The sequence below is a fragment of the Vespa velutina genome, chromosome 11 (genome assembly GCF_912470025.1).
Source record: "Vespa velutina chromosome 11, iVesVel2.1, whole genome shotgun sequence".
In the NCBI taxonomy this organism is placed as follows: Eukaryota; Metazoa; Arthropoda; class Insecta; order Hymenoptera; family Vespidae; genus Vespa; species Vespa velutina.
The window spans coordinates 1,707,000-1,724,949 of record NC_062198.1 but is presented as its reverse complement, the minus strand read 5'-3'; the positions used below and the strand labels follow the sequence as shown (position 1 = coordinate 1,724,949).

Sequence of the window (17,950 nt, the reverse complement as noted above, 5' to 3'; positions counted from 1 at the left end):
TTTTTTCTCTTTTTTTTTTTCAAAATAATATTACCTATGATATCATTAAAAAAATGCGATATAATTAATCCTAACAATTCGAGGATATACACACGTAAGCACATAGATACATAGACACGTACACACAAAATAGAAGATATCTGTTGAAGATTAGCAATTTTGCATTTATTTTTTAACATCCTACTTTAGATATACCATTTCATTTTCTTTCGCTAAAATGCAAATAACTTCAAGCGAAAATTATAAAAGTAATTGTAAGAACGCGAGAGAGAGAGAGAGAGAGAGAGAGAGAGAGAAGAGTATTAAGAGGATCAACGTCTTGAAGTTTCCTGGTGAAATGAAGAAGCAGAAAGGAATTTTGCTATGCAAATATACGCATTTCGAGAAGACATACCACTGCTATATAAGAAAGTTACTAGCTAAATCTTCGTTCGGTATTAAAAAAGAAAAAATGGAAGAAGAGAAAAAAAAGAAAAAGAATGTCATCCGCATATTTCATGATCTTAAGAAGATCTCGATTTATTCTTGGAAAAAAGATTTAAAATGATTCGGACATCCACTTCCTTGGTCATTAATTTTCACTTAGCGTTGATATGCCAAAATTACTTGAGAACGAACGGTTTAGCTCGTAATTTTAACTGATACCACTCTACTCGTTTCTGACTTTCGTAATTTTAGTAAAAGAGAGAGAGAGAGAGAGAGAGAGAGAGAGAGAAAGGGAGAGAGAGCGAAAGAAACACTCCGTCAAGTTCTTCAAGATTTATGACTTTTAATTAACAACTTTTAGGGATTTTTGAGAAGGTCCAATGTGACGATCAAAAGAATTTGGAGATCTTTTAATTTAACAAAGAATTTAATTCGATTCTCGTGTTATTTTAATTTTCATAAAAAAAAAAAAAAAAAAAGAAACTGAAATGAAAAAAAAAAGGGCACTTTCCATATTCATTATATCATTATTAAAATTTTATATCATCCTTTTGATTTTGATATGAATAATAGAAAGGAATTTTGATTGAAGTTTCTATTTTAAAAACGTCATTGTTACATTTCTTTTCTATTTTTTTTTTTTTTTCTTTTTTTTTTCTTTAATTGATTGATTATATTAATGTTATTTCACGCGTTAAACGTGAATTTTTATCTCTCGATCACTAATATTACCAATATATATGATAGGATTAATGAAACAATGAAAATTCAATTAAAATTTTGTTAATTAATAATGTCATTATTAATCTTATCGATTTTATTGCATTTTTATATTGAATTAAAATTGTGCTTTGTAAAATTAATTTTTTTTTTTTTTGTTTTTCACCACTAATTGCATATACAAATTTATTATAATACAATACTTTGCAAATTTTGTTTTATACTTCTCGAAATAGTTCGCTTGTATAAATGAAATAAAAATTTGCTTACGTGGACAATTTCGTACGAATTTAAATTTGTTCTCGATAATTTTTCTACTGTGAGAATCTTTTTAGAATCATAAAAGAAAAAAAAAGAAAAAAAGAAAAAAAAAAGAAATAAAAGAAAAAAAAATTGCTCGAAATAAGCGAATATCTTCTCGATTAGAAAAAAAGAATCCCTTTCTTTTTTTTGTTTTTTCTTTTTTTTTTTTTTTTTTTTTTTAATCGAACCTGTCTTCTTCACCAAACAGGTATATCTAATGTCGACGATGTAAAATATTAAGCGAAACCACTCAAGCGTCATTAGATAAGTATACGATGGCCGAGAAGAAGCAAGTAAGCACCGGTAAAAATAGAACCGCGAATATCTCCATTGAAAGGACTTGAGAAATGAAATACCTTTGTCCCCGATCTCGTAAAAAAAAAAAAAAAAAAAAAAAAAAAAAAAAAAAAAAAAAAAAGAAAAAAGAAAAGAAAAGAAAAGAAAAAAAGAAAGAAAAGAAAAAAGAAGGTGATACGGAAAGATAAGAGAACTTTTGACGTTGAAATAATTCCTATCGATCTTCGACGCGTCAAACTAACAGCTGATTTGACGAATATTAAACAAACATTATCATCGTCATTATCGTTATTTTTCTTTTTTTTTTTTTTTTTTCTTTTTCTAATTTTCAATTTCATCTCATTAATTATTAATTATTAATTATTAATTATTAATTAATATAATTTATTATCAAAACAAATGCGTGTAAAATAATTTCAAACGTGATATAACTAATGATTTGAAAGTTTTAATCGAAATTACATTTGATATACGAGTTACTTTTTTTTTTTCCTTTTTTTTTTTTTTTTTTTTATTTTTAATTTTTTTGTTCTTTATCAAAGAGGTTCCTTATCAAGACGATAAAATAACAGGAATGAAAGTGAGAAAGTAACAGTAGCAAAAAGAATCTGGGTTATGCCTTTATGACTCGAAAAAGCGAGTCAGCTTGAATGCATCTATCTATGTATGTATTGTACGTACATACGTACGTATATTCGTATGTACGTACGTACGTACGTACGTAGGTATGTAAGATGGAACACGACAACAATGGTCGGTCTATCTGCATGTGATACATCGTTCTCGTTAATGCAACTCAGTGTATATACATATGTACATATAAACGTATATAATCCGGCTTTAAGCCTCTCACGGCCCGTTATTCATTCAGTATCGCTTGGTGACCCTTTAACAGCGACTTTTACCGAAACGATCGGGTGAATAGTTTGTACGAGACAAAAAGAGAGAGATAGAGAGAGAGAGAGAGAGAGAGAGAGAGAGAGAACAATGCAAATCTTTCGTTAGCAAACGTATTGTATATAAACGCCATAACTATGTACTAGCCTATAAATCAAAAAGGTTATGCTACCAATGTTATTTCGAGAGATTTATAAATGTTCCGATACGAAAAATGACTATCTCTAATGTTTGAACAAAAAGCTTTTAAGGATAAATAAAAAAAAAAAAGAAAAAAAGAAAAAAAAGGAAAGATAAAAGGAAAAAATATTTTGAAAAGTACGTCATATATTTTCGATTCGATTTTTACATTTGTTTATTTATTTATTTATTTATTTATTTTCTTTTTTCTTTGTATCTATTTTCAGATAAAAAAAATATTTGTATATTTTTATACCACGCTTTTTTATTTATTCCTAATAATTTACTTTAAATAAAACAAATGACTCTCTCTTGCAGATGAAAGAAATAAAAAAAGAAATAAAGAGAAATAAAGAAAAGGGAGAAAATATATTTCGAGAAATTCGTCCGAATATTTATATTTATTTATATTTTCAAACATCTTAAGTAAAAAATAGTTTATATTATCTCAATTGGTTACTTTGTTTATATATTTATTTATAATCTTATTAGTTTATAATAGTTCATTCGTAGATAATAATAATAGTTTATTTTAAATGAAAAATAAAACAGTTATTATTTTAATATAATTTAATTGTGATGAAAATTATTGTCACAATTATTTATTCATTCATTTATTTATTTAAAATTAAAAAAAAAAAAAAAGAACCGTTCAACTTTCGGATTTTTATTTTAACATTTCGTAAAAAAATGGAATTCATTTTCCTTGCAGATATTTTTCTTAAAAAAAAAAAAAAAAAAAAAAAAAGAGAGAGAAAAACGTAAGAAAATGTTCGAATGTTCGTAAGAAAAAAAATTTTTTTTTATATTAAATAGAAATAAAAAATAAGAAAAAAAATATTTACATAAAAAGATATTACGTACACAGTTCATAGGCTGAAACACCTATAAATTTATGACTTATAAATTGGTTTTGTAAATTCCAGAGAAAAATGTTACAAAATATTGACGTCCCTCTTCAGTTTCAATGATTTAGGATAACATCTGTTTCATTGAAAATAGAACGTCCAAAATGGCGGACTTTCAACTTCATGGAAAACGACGAACGTAAGTACAAACGCGTATACAAGTTTCTACTTTCTTTCGTCTTTCAAATCGAACTTCTTATCAACTTCTTTCACAGAGTACATCTTTCTTTCCTTATACTTTTCATATTTCTTTTATTTTCTTCCTCTTTTTTTCTCTTTTTCAAAACTCAAAATTGTCAAACTTTCGGTTTCTCAAATTCGAAAAGAAACGAGAATTCAACTCTTATTTTACTTTTAACATGCGTTACAACGCATTTCATTTCGTTCGTAAATCGATCGAAGAAAATCTTGCTCCAATAAAATATCGTCAAAGATATATGCATTTCTTATTATTTGAAAAGTATATATGACAATCAAATATGCAAATATTTTTATATAACGATGACAATTTGAATATTTTAAAGAATTTCGAAACATCAGGCTTATGGAAAATACGTAAAAGACAAATTTACATCAAACGATCTTTCAATTGTTTCAATTACCATTTTTCTTTAATTATTTTGTCTATTCTTCTTTTTCTTTTTTTTTTTTTTTTTTTTTTTTTTTTTTTTTTTTTTTTTTTTAATGAAAAAGTTTAAAAAGCACAAAATATTCTGAAATATACTTTCTTTATTTGTTTTAAATTCGATCAACGTCGAATGAATATTAAATGAATTAATAAATAAAAAAAAAAGAAAAAAAAAAAGAAAAGAAAAGAAAAGAAAAGAATAGGAATAATAACAATAACAACGAAAAATTAAAACCCAAACATATCTGTTAATTTGAATCTAACTTTAAACTATAATTTTAAATGTATAAAAATATTACAAAAAGTAAAAAGAAAGAAAAGGTACAAAAAAGAAAAATATTTGAAAATTATACGAATCAGATGTAGATTTTTTTTTTTTTTTTTTTTAAAGGAACACGCAGAAATTGTGATTAGACAAAGTTTAGATTGAAATAATAGAATAAACAGAGATCAACGATAAAGTAACGAAAAAAATAACTAAAGAATTCGAGAATTTAAATATGAATTACACAACAGACTGTTAATTCATCCTAACTTCGAATAACTTCATCGCAAATTGATGATCGTTCAATATGCAACGACTTGTATTCTTCATAAATATGAACATTTCCAATATATATACATATATATATATATATATATATATATATATATATATATAATATTCAAAATTATGCAAAATATAACGTACTCATTGCATTATTTAACAATTATGATTTCTCATTATCATCATCATCATCATCATCAGCAGCAACTTCTTTTTCTTCTAATTTCTAACTTAATTTATATTTACGCTGTAGAAGAAAAAGAAAAATAAGAAAAAGAAAAATAACAGGATGTATATTAAAATAATGATTTATAAAGAACATATAGATTATAATCTTTATATGCATTTACATAAATCAATTAAACTTGCAATGATATCTCCGTAACTCGATAAATTGAGTATTACTCGACTTTAACGTGTTAGTAGGAGGGAATGAGATAAATAGATAGAGAGAGAGAGAGAGAGAGAGAGAGAGAGAGAGAGAGAGAGAGAGAGAGAGAGAGAGAGAGAGTGAGAGAGAGAGAGAGAGTAGTCGAGCTGTGCTACTTGAACGAGCAAGTAATAATGGCTCTAATCGATACATCAACAATATATTCACGAAGGTTCTATCTTTTAACATTACGTAGGCTTTCTCTTCGTTACGCTAACGCGTACATGAAAGATAAACCTACGTGGTCTTGCGCATTTACATTCCTCTCTGTTAATATTTAAATCAAGCTTCTTTATTATTATTATTATTATTATTGTTATTATTACTATCATTATTATTAATATTATTATTATTATTATTATTATTATTATTATTATTATTATTATTATTATTATTATTATTATTATTATTATTATTAAATATCAAAAATATTTTTCATTTCATTTTTCCATTTATGTAAGAAATAACTATGAAATTTATTTTTAAGTTCAAAAATATATAAAATCATTTTCATTCCAAGTTTTTCATTTACTTATGATATAGCTATGAAATCAATTTATTATCTCTTTTGGAACTTTTATATCTAATATATATATATATATATATATATTTCTTTTCTTCTTTATTTTTTTCTTCCTTTTTATATTTTTTTTTTTTTTTTTTACTAAAAATATTAAGAATATTTTACATTTCAATTTTTTTTCACTTACGTATTAATCTTTCAATAAAGTTTCCTCGGCTTTGATCGAGAGCAAAAGAAAAAGATACTTCAGAAATCAACGATCATTATCACGATCACGATCACGATAGAAAAAAAAATCAAGGAAAACTGAGATTACAAACTTCTCCCGTTTTTATTTGAATTTTCTTTTTTTTTTCTTTTTCTTTTCTTTTTTTTCTCTTCTTTTGTTTCTTTTTCAGAACTGTTAATCAGAAGTCTCCTTTATTTTCTTCCGTCTCTTTTGCTTTCCCCAGATAATTTTCGGACCACTTCGTTTCCCTTTTTTTTATTTCTTCTTTTTTTTCTTCTTCTCCTCTCCCCTTTATATATATATATATATATATATATATATATATATATTAGAAAGGGTCTTCAGAATTACGATCGAACGTTACGCCAGCGTTTAACGTAATAGCCCGAGTAAGGGTTGCCTGAGCGAACTAATCGAAAAGCACGATTTTTCATCATCCGGACAGTATCAAAAAATAAAAATCTTTCATCTTTGTCAAATATTTCCGGCTGGAAGAATCTGATACGAAGAACTGTTGATAACTTCGAACTCAATTTAGTAAAATATTTACGAACATCTGAGAGAGAGAAGAAAAAAAAGAGAGAGAGAGAGAGAGAGAGAGAGAGGGAGAAATTGATGACCTGTAATTAACGCTGTGGAACTATTAACCTATTTCTCGATCGCGTTAATCAATTTTATGTCTGTTAAAAAGAAACAATTTATTCGTTCATATATATACATACATACATACATATATATATATATATATATATATATATATATATATATATATATTCTGGTTATAAAATTATGAATTAAAATCCACTTGAATACCTGTTTGTTCGTAGCATAAAAGAAAAATAATATATATATATATATATATACATGCCGTTTACACGCACACACACATACATAAATGTATATAGCTTATAATTAATTTTCCGATTTGAAAAATTTCGACGGTAATTCTACTTTAGAAAATTATTTTAGAGATCTAGTTTATCAAGTGAGAGAAAGAGAAAGAGAGAGAGAGAGAGAGAGAGAGAGAGAGAGAGAGAGAGAGAGGGAGAAAGAGAGAGAGAAATTGATTAAAAAAAAGCAGTCGACCTTTTTGTCCATCAGAATTTCCATGAGATTTTCCTTCGACCTTTCCCTTTTTCTTTTTCCTTAAGTAAGTACCATAACCTCATCGTTTTAATTGAACTAACGTTGCTCACAGATAGAACCATCGATCGATCCTCGTATTTTCCGAAAGTCAAAAGCTCGAGACGATAAAAGCATACTTACTTGTATGTATGTATATATATATATATATGTAAACCTGATCCCCTTAAGACTTCTTATGTTAGTCTTCTTGTAGCACGTAAGGCCTTTCTACCTTCGGTAGTAACGCAATTTGGTTTTTTCTTTTCTTTTCTCTTTTTTTGTTTTTTACTACTACATAATACGTAACTCTTTCTCTCTCTCTCTCTCCCCCTCTCTCTCTCTCTCTCTCCCTCTCTCCCTCTCTCTCTCTCTCTCCCTGTTATATAATGTATTGTATAATGTGAAAGTTAGACGTATAAAAAAGAAAAAGAGATAGGATGAAAATTTATAAAAAAAAAAAAAAAAAAAAAAAAGGAAAGAAGAAGAAAAAGGAAAAAGGAAATCCGGCTTTTTTACTTTGATGTTACAAAGTCAAAGTGACGTTAACCAGAAATTACCATAATATAGGTACATGGTATACGTAATACTTACTCATACCTATGAAGATGTGAAGAAGGCGTAGGTGTCGCTGAATATAAAGAGAGAGAGAGAGAGAGAGAGAAAAAACGCATTTGAAGTTTCACTCTCTCTCTCTCTCTTTCTCTCTGCCTTTATCTCTCTTTTTATTCGCCCCCTTAATTCCGGAATTTCTTTCTTCGACCTTTTCCCAAATTGCCACTACATTTTTTCTTCCTTTAGATCAAACTCGACAATTCTCAGCGTAAAAAACGAACGAACGAAAAAAAAGAAAAAGAAGAAAAAAAAAAAGAAAAAAAAAGATCAAAAAATTTCTAGCCTTCTCTTTCGCTAATGATATCTAAATAATATATAAATAATATAATTCACATAATATACATAATATAATGTACGTAAAAGACGTAAACGTATATTGATGATTATTATCCTAAAGTGACCTCAATTATAGTTACATCCATACATACGTATGTGTGTGTATTCTATATTTACATAATTAGATTTTTTAGATAACATCACATTATATGAGAAATCAAACGATTGCAATTTAATGTGTTATTAGCTCATTTTTTATACAGATTTCAAAACTGTTTTCTTTTTCTTTTTTCTTTTCTCTTTTTTCTTTGTTTTTTATCTATCGCGTAGGTTTTTCTTTCTTTTTTTTCTTGTTTTTTTCTTTTTTTCGGAACGGAATCAAATTGACTTAATAGCTTAAGTATTAGGTTAGCTATGCTTATTTTAATGCGGAACTTTGAAATTAGATAGAAACTATGAACGCCACATATAAAGTTTGCTCGCTGTAGCGTTAAACGTTTAAGTCTATGAACGAAAGGGAAAGAAAAAAAAAAAAAAAAAAAAAGAAGAAATAAAAAAGAAAAAGAAAATAAAAGACATGTCATTTGCAATTCCTATGATGCGAATGAAGCCAAGAAATCAGCTTAATGACCGACTGTTACTTTTATTTAGTTGAACTTTTATATCACGTACAAAATCGTGACGTGTTTAATAAAAATGGAAAAGTCATTTTTAAGATTGTCATAAAAAATCGATTCGATAACGTAGATTTTTAAGAGATCGTCTGAAATAAAAAAAAAAAAAAAGAGAAAGAAAAAACAAAAAAAAAAAAAGAGAGAAATAAGAATAAAAATAAAAAAGAAAGAAACCTTCAAATATGCAGGTCTTTGTGATTAGATTGATACGAAGAAGAAAAAAAAATCCAATTAGTATTACATGAATTTGTAATTTTTGCATAATTAAATAACGTTTTTATAATTAAACGTTTATATAATATTAAATTTCGTTTTTTCATTATTTATAATAATTATAACAAAATTAAATATAATAATTATAATAATAATTATTATTATATTATTTTTATTATTATAAGATTAATAATGATTAAAGGAAAATTATTTATGTGAATTCATGAGTGATACTTCACCTTATAAAGAAAAAAAAAAAAAAAAAAAAAAAAACAAAGGTTAATCGAATATTATTGCGATCACGTGCAACGCGAATTATTCGAATGGAAAGAGTGAAACAAAAAAGAAAAGAAAAAAGAGAAAAAAAGAAAATGAAAAAGAAAGAAAAAAGAGAAAGAGCTCATGCAGGAAAACGTTGCATGTTCTTAGGAAAACGGTGATTGAGATAAGATCTGATAAGTGTAATGAAGTGAAATAACAACAAAAAGGTGTTAACTCTGTTCGATCTCGTCGCAAAAAAGGAATAAAAAGAGAAATAAAGTATCAATGTTTGCGATCATTATATCGATACCATTTTAAGCAGAATTCTTTCAAATAAAATAATAGAAAAAAATTTTGATATGAAAAATAATATTAAAAAATATTGACAAATATATTAAATAAACGTCGGACGCCATCTTGAACACATAATTTAATTGTAATTGTTATGTTTATGGTTTAAAGTGATCTAAGTAATTGCAATAACATAATATAGCAATACAAAATAATATGAAAAATAAATAAATAAATAAATATATATATATATTTATTTATTTATTTATTTATTTATTTATTTATTATTAACATATATATATATATATATATATATATGTTAATTTGGGGAATATAAAAATTACAGACGCAATTTTGAGCACGTAATCTTAATCATAAAGGGTTTACGTTTATCAATTTATCATTAAAATAATTAAGTTATCTTATAAATCATTTAAAAAAAAAAGAAAACATAAAACATAGAAGATAAAATTTCAATAAAAAAGATAATGAAAACTACAATAACAAAATATCAATATAAATATCAATTTAAACAGTTATAAAAATAACAGACATCATCGTGATTTTATCGCAGAGATCTTATTTATAGTTCGAAGTGATCTTACAATCATAAAAACATAAAATAGCTGTATAAAATAACAAAATAATAATAAATCGATCGATTTATAATACTAGATATAAAAATGAAAGAAGAAGAATAAAGAGAAAATGAAAAGAAGGAAAAAAAGAAAAAAAAAAAAAAAAAAAAAAAAAAAAAATCGACCGATCGAATAGAACTTTAAACGTTATCGATGCCAATGCATATCGAATAATGTGATATCGATCGATCGTCTAACGTATTTCCCCCATGGGATTGATAATAATATAACTATACAATAATTTTACGTAAGATAGATGTTATGTACTTAGGGTAATTCTCTCCGTGGAGACATTGAGTACTTGGGTCATAGGAAACACTGAAGGATAATCCTTATTGAGAATTCAAAATCGATCGTTCTATATGAAAATACGACTAATGAAATATAATAATAATTTTGATATAATAATATTACTTTAAAAAAATAATAATAGTAACAATAATAATAATAATAATAATAATAATAATAACGAGGAAGTAACTATAAGATATTTTACTCGAAGATAATGTATAAGACTTCAATCGACTTCGTTACAAACAAACCGAGTTCTTCGAAACCAATTCAATCAGCTGATTAAAAATATCAAAAGCGCGCTCATCTAAGTGGATACTAATTACGTTGGTAAATAATCATTATTCTCATATTACTTTTTTTCTTTCCTTCATTCTTTCTTTCTTTCTTTTCTTTTTATTTTCTAAAGAAAAGAAAATGTGAAGAGAATTTGTTACTTCCTTTTTTTACCTTCTTCTTTTTCGTCTCTTTTGTATTTTTTTGCTTATTTCCATCGAAAGAAAAGAAATAATAATAATTATAATAATAATAATAATAATAATAAAAGAAAAAAGAAGCCAATTTCTCCAATATCCTCATTTACACTGCCATTGTTCTCTATTAGAGAGCTGGCTAGTTTCATAGAACACGTTTATTTCTTTTTTACTATATATATATATATATATATATATATATATATATATATATATATAAAAATAAAAACTTCAATAAATAATTTTATGTATATATAATTATAATTAAAATTTTTTATTTATATAACGTCTAATATATGAATAAAGAAAAATGAATAAATAATTTCAATATAAAATATATTGGATATATAATTACTCTTATATTTAAATAATTGATTTAATTTATATAAATATTATATCTATCCTTTTAACGAGAAATATCCACCATTAGTAACGTCAGCTTTTTATCGTGAAAGACGTTATTTCTTCATTCCCCATAGTCCACCCGTCCGTCCGCCACCCCATCTCGAATTCACCCGGCGTTCACCATACTACATTCCTTTTAACGTGAGATCGAACGCGTCCACTAAGTTAAAATACTCCCCGTCAGAAGCAGAACACCATTCAATAAATCTCCATCATCTATTTAAAATCAATCATTTGATGGTTAATCGATCAATGAATTAACTATCTTTTATCTAAAATCAACGAAAATGATTTTCAGGGTTGTCGCGAATCCCTTTTAGCTCGATTTAATTTCTATTATATATCTAGCACGCATAAATCTCTATATCTATGTTTATATCTATGTATATATGTATGTATACGTGTATGTACACATATATGTATATATGTGTACATCTATGTAAGTATGAACGTACTTATATGTTTATATGTATATATACATTCATGTACGTACGGAAATACGTATGCATGTAGTATATACACATATATGTACATATATGTACATATATGTTCACATATATATATATATATATATATGTATGTATAGATGTATGCGTGTGTATATATACGTATATACATGTTTGTATGGGGTGATGTATGTGATGTGCCTCACACAAGCGTCTGATCGTTCATATCGAATTGTCACTATATATGCATGTGGTAAATATACAACACGTACACAAGTATATATTTCAAACGAGACAGAGAGAGAGAGAGAGAGAGAGAGAGAGAGAGAGAGAGAGAGAGAACTTCTAAAATGGCCAACAGCTTACGCGATAACCATCGTTAAACGTTCGCTTCCAGGGCATTAAATGACATCTATTTCCTATCATAGACAAGAGTTTGTTAATGGCAGCTTTTGGTGGAACTAACCCTTTCCTTCCTATTATCTAACCTATCAACGAATTTGAATTATGTTATCTCTTATATATACATATATATATATATATATATATATATATATATACATATATATATATATATATATATATATATACATACACAATGTATATCTACATTAATATATATATTCTTTGTTTTTCTCTTTTTATAATATTAGAAGAAAAAAATAGAGATCAAATTTAATATCTGTCCAAATTAACTGAAAAATATAAAAGGAAAAAATGGGAAATAAAATCTGTTTGAAATAAAATGTCCAATCATATGTAACAAATACACGTTGTAAACAAATGCATACATATATATATATATATATATATATATATATATATACATATGTACATACATACATACATGTATACATATATGCATGCATTCGTTTTGTTCAGTGCGTAGACGAACGATCCTGAACGAGACAGATTAATTATCACTTTGAAATTTGAATTAGAAGCACGAATCGCGGTACAATAAATTAATTATAGTCTATATGCATTTAGTCGCGTGCTTTTAGGAGAGAAGGTTACGCGTTAAGTAAGTCAAACCTAAAAGCCTTTAGGTGACATTTTGATTTTATGAAAAAAGAAAGAAAAAAAAGAGAACCACTAAAAAAAAACTTTAATGAAAATCGTTGAAAACACTTTTTATCCTTGATGAAAAAATCAACTTTTCATTCGTCGATTTTTTGTAATTATTTATATACAAGTATTTTGATCATTATTAATATTATTATTATTATTATTATTATTATTATTATTATTATTATTATTATTATTATTAATACTATTATTATTATTATTATTATTATTATTATTATTATTGTTATTGTTATTGTTATTGTTATTGTTATTGTTATTGTTATTGTTATTGTTATTATTATTATTGACAATAAGTAAGAAACGATGGAAAGGAAGAAATCATAAAAGAATAAAGTAATGAAGAATATCGTCAGAAATATTTCGAAAATTATAAATGAAGAAAGCGACGCCATGAGCGAATTCCTTTAATTATTTATACAGTATTATTATTATTATTATTATTATTATTATTATTATTTTTATTATTATGTGCCAGGAAGAAGTATAAAAGGGAGAGAAAAATGACGAACGTTTAAGCTAAAAGAATATTAAAAAAAAATGTCATTGCAACAGATTCTTTGTAAATTTAAAGTAAAGAAAACGATGATATCTCGTTAAGGCATGCATCATCATCATCATCATCATCATCATCATCATCATCATCATCATCATCATCATCATCATCATCATCATCATTATTATTATTATTATTATTATTATTATTATTATTATTATTATCATTATTATTGTTACGAATAAGAAGAAAGAAGAAACTATACATAAATTGAAGAAAACATGTCTTTCGAGCAGATTTCTTCCAAATTCTTTCTTTCCTATTCAAAAAAAAAATGTTTATTGTTTCTAAAATAACAAACATTTCCTTCGACCTAGCCTGACCATGAAGCAATTTGCTATCTCACTCCGATCATTATTTTTCTGAACGTTTCTCTCTCATTCTCTCTCTTTCTCTCTCTCTCTCTCTCTCTCTCTCCCTCTCTCTCCCATTCGAAATAAAGAAAGAAGAAAAAAAAAAGAGAAGAAACAATACCTAATATTCATACATAGGAAAAAAAAGAAAGAAAAAAAAAAGAAAAGAAAAGAAAATGTCTTTATCCTTTTTTTTTTTTTTTTTTTTTTTTTTTTTTTTTTTTTTTTATAACGAAAAGAAAAAGAAAGAAAAGGAAATAAAAGTGAAACCAAAAGTGAAAAAAAAAAAAGAAAAAAGAAAAAAGCAAAACGTAATTTGAAAAAGGACAAGAGCTTTCTAGTTTTCTTTCGAGAGTCCTTATCTTGGCGAGACTGTTAAAAGCGCCGATTTAATGAGGTTAATGTAACCAAATCCTTTGAAAAAAGATAAGCGGTGAAGAGACGAAGTAAGAGAGAGAGAGAGAGAGAGAGAGAAATACTATCGTGCAACAACCGACACTAAGGTGTGATAAACAGCATGAGTAAATTCGTACCAATTAACTCCAGTTAGTTTATAAATCAGTCTTTAAAGCACGTATCTATCGTCGGATAGAATTCGAAGAAGCATGAAACTCAAAAAAAAAAGAGAAATAGAAAAAAAGAAAGAAAGAGAGAGAGAGAGAGAGAGAGAGAGAGAGAGAGAGAGAGAGTAAATAGATAGAGAGAGAGAGAAAGAAAGAGAGAGAGATCTGTAACATTACTGACTAGTAATAAAAAAGAAAAAAATAGAGAGAGATAGAAAGATAGAAACGATGAGAAAGACAAAAAGTAAAAGAAAAACCAGCGTAAAAAATAAAAAAAAAAAATAAATAAATAAAAAACGAACACAATTACGACGACAATTACGAGAGTCCTGTCAACTCTTCGCAAAAAAGGAGAAGAAGAGAAAAAAGAAATAGAAAAAGAATAGTAGCAATTAAAAAATATAATATATATATATATATATATATATATATATATATATATATATATATATATATATAATAATTAAATGTACAGAGTGTCTCGTATACGTCATGATCCAATTTGAAAAAAAACGTCGTAACTTTTCGTAAAAAATTTATTTAATTTTTTCCTCTCTCTCTCTCTCTCTCTCTCTCTCTCTCCTCTCTCCTCTTCCTCTCTACTTTTTTCTTCTCTTTTTTTCTGTCTCTTTTCTCTTTTTCTTTTTTTTTTTTTTTTTTTTCTTTTGCACATCCTACGTGACGTACATTTTATTTTTCTTCCCGTTTTTTTATGAATACCTAAAAAATAATCAAAAACGTTGTTTCGAACGAATTCAACGTGATCGACGTACAGATATGTTTCTTCTTTCAAATGATTACACCCGTTATAAGTAATTGAATATTCAGTATAAAGAATAATTTTTCAATAAGATAAACATATTCGTTATAACTTTCTATTATAAATAAATAAATAAATAAAAAGTACGATAGGATCGAAATAGATCGATTCGTCGTTTTATTAATTTAACGCAGAATATTAATTTCTTTATTAATTCGAAATAAATATCAAGTTTGATTATGGTTTAAACTGGTTCATTGGGAAATGGAAGGGACAATGATGGAGGTAACAGAGTTCATTAAGATGGTTTATTATTAGACGTGTAACGGAGTAGGACAAAAGAAAAGAGGAAGAAAGAAAGAAAGAAAAAAAAGAAAGAAGGAAAGAAAGAAAGAAAGAAAGAAAGAAAGAAAGAAAGAAAGAAAGAAAGGTTAGAGAGAGAGAATCGGAGAGAGCTCCACTCACCGTTAATGGGGTGGAGCTTGGTGTTGGGCATCTTGCAATGTGCGGTGTGAAGAACTAGCTCACCGGTATCGGCGGCAGCCTGCAATAGCATCTGCTGATGATGGTGTTGTCTCGTTGACGATCTATGATGGTGTACGCTGTTCAAAACGATGTTGCTCGATGTTCTGCTCAAGGCTTTACGTTGTCTCACCGCCTCCTTGTAAATCTTGCAGTACATCACTATCATCACCAGACCTGGTATCCAAAAGGACACGCAGGAACTTATAACGGCGTACGGACGATTCACTATGAACGCGCAGACCTGAAAGAAGTAAAGAAAAAAAAAAAAAAATAAATAAAAAAAAAAAAGTGAAAAGAAATAAAAAGAAGAAAAAATATAGAATAGAAAAAAGAGAAAAGAGATAGAGGAAAGACAGAAATAGATAAATGAATAGTCAGACAAATAGATAGATAGATAGACAGAGTGAATGAAAGAGAGAGAGAGAGAGAGAGAGAGAGAGAGAGAGAGAGAGAGAGAGATACAAAAAATTTGCTCTTTTTTTTTGTTTTTTTGTCTTTTATTTTTTGTTATTTGTTTCTTTTTTTTCCTTCAATATTTATATACGATTAATTTATAATGAATAAAGTTATCGACGATATAATACTTTTGTAATATTATATTTTCTAATTCGACTTTAATGTTGAACCGTGGTCTATCTCATTCTTCTTTAGAAATATTAGTCGAAAGTTGATAGGCATTTTAAGGTCTAGGATCGATAGTAATCTCCTTATAAACGAGTGAAAAGGTGATGCACGTTATATTAAAGTTAAGGATTCGTATAACTTCACCTATATACTTGAGGTTACCGGAGCATCGTACTTTGAACTGTCATGATATATTTTTATCGGAACCGACAGATAAAAAAAAAGAGACAGGAAAAAAGAAGAGAGAGGAGGGAAAAGAAAGATAGATAGAGAGAGAGAGAGAGAGAGAGAGAAAGAAAGAAAGAAAGAGAGAGAAAGAGAGGGAAAGGAGAGAAATAAAGATGCTTTTAAATCGAGTTTCTTTCGTAACGAGGAACGACTAGTGACTTATGGAATCGAAGAATTTCATTTATAGAAGGATTACCAACGACGATGTCTATTTCCGTTTCTCGTTCGAAGCTCATTAACGTGAAAACTTTTTTAAAAGTAATCTTAGAATTCTTCGTTATTCGACGAAGATTCACTATCGAAAAAAAGAAAAAAGAGAAAAATAGAAAGAAAAAAAAAGGAGAGAGAAAGAAAGTTCTCTCTCTCTCTCTCTCTCTCTCTCTCTCTCTCTCTCTCTCTCTCTCTCTCTCTTGAAATGAGAATTCTCTTGAAGTTCGATAAATCGAACAAAATACGAAACATCAAAAGTTTCTATAAAAAGTTTCATTGGAAAGTCAACGGTCAGTTCATTTTGAGAAAGAAAGAAAGAATGAAAAGAAAAAAGACGATAAAGAAAGAGAGAAAGAGAGAGAAAGAGAGATAGAAAGAAATAGAACGTACCTCAGGATTATTAACCATGAATTCAAGATGTTCTTTAGTAGTGTACCAGCCCATAAAGATTGGTATGAAGCTGATAAGAGCTGGTAGAATCCATGCACTTCCAAGCATACATCCAACTGTACCTTGTCTCATTATGACAGAATATTCGAGTGGACTAACGATCGCATAATATCTGTCAACGCTGATGCAACAAAGATGTAGGATCGAGGCAGTCGAGAAATAAACATCAAGTGAGTTCCATACGTCGCACATGAAACGTCCGAATAACCATCTGCCGCCTGATAATTCGACAGAGGCGTTAAATGTCATCGCGCAGATTGCCACTAATAAATCGGCCGCAGCCAAGCTAACGACGTAACAATTAGTTACAACTCGTAATCTACGATGCCTTCTAACGCTAGCTATTACCAATGCATTTCCAAGAACTGCAGTAGTTATAATACTACCCATTATTATGCCCTTGATAACAACAACAAATACATTAACGTTATCCGGTAGATTTTCTACAGTTGGATTTTCAACCGGTACAGTGGTTACATTGTTACTACCACCGGTACCAGTGGTCGTACTTCCATTACTTCCTGTAGTTGCCGTAGTCGGATCGACCCTACATGGTATAGTCATTGTTACGGCCGCCGCCGCCATTACGTTCAACATCCCGAACGTCTAATAACAATTATAATGACATCCCTCGTTCCTTTAGTTTTTATAGAGTATTTTCTATTGCGATCCATCAGTATTATATATCATTCAGGATAATTAAATCGAATCAATGTTGATGTTCACTCTACTCTTTTTTTTCTTTCCTTCTTCTTCCTCTTCTTCTTCTTTTTGATACTTGATTTTTTTTTTATCTATCTAT

At 27.3% G+C, this 17,950-nt stretch overlaps 1 protein-coding gene across 9 annotated transcripts in view; it reads right to left on the bottom strand.

Annotated features, from left to right (window-relative positions):
• Positions 1-17,950, bottom strand: part of LOC124952777 (octopamine receptor beta-3R-like) — a 128,540-nt gene that overhangs the window by 97,925 nt on the left and 12,665 nt on the right. For 6 of the 9 annotated variants that reach the window (XR_007101994.1, XM_047503146.1, XM_047503148.1 and 3 more), the window contains 2 exons: positions 17,089-17,950; positions 15,577-15,877 (listed from right to left, as the gene is read on the bottom strand). Coding sequence is in view for 7 of the 9 variants with exons in the window: in XM_047503146.1 (XP_047359102.1) it covers positions 15,577-15,877; positions 17,089-17,745 (958 nt within the window). In the remaining 2 variants the exon portion in view is untranslated. Of the gene's footprint in view, positions 1-11,419; positions 11,564-15,576; positions 15,878-17,088 lie in introns of those variants that run through there. The other 3 variants (XR_007101995.1, XM_047503151.1, XM_047503152.1) reach the window with 2 other exon arrangements.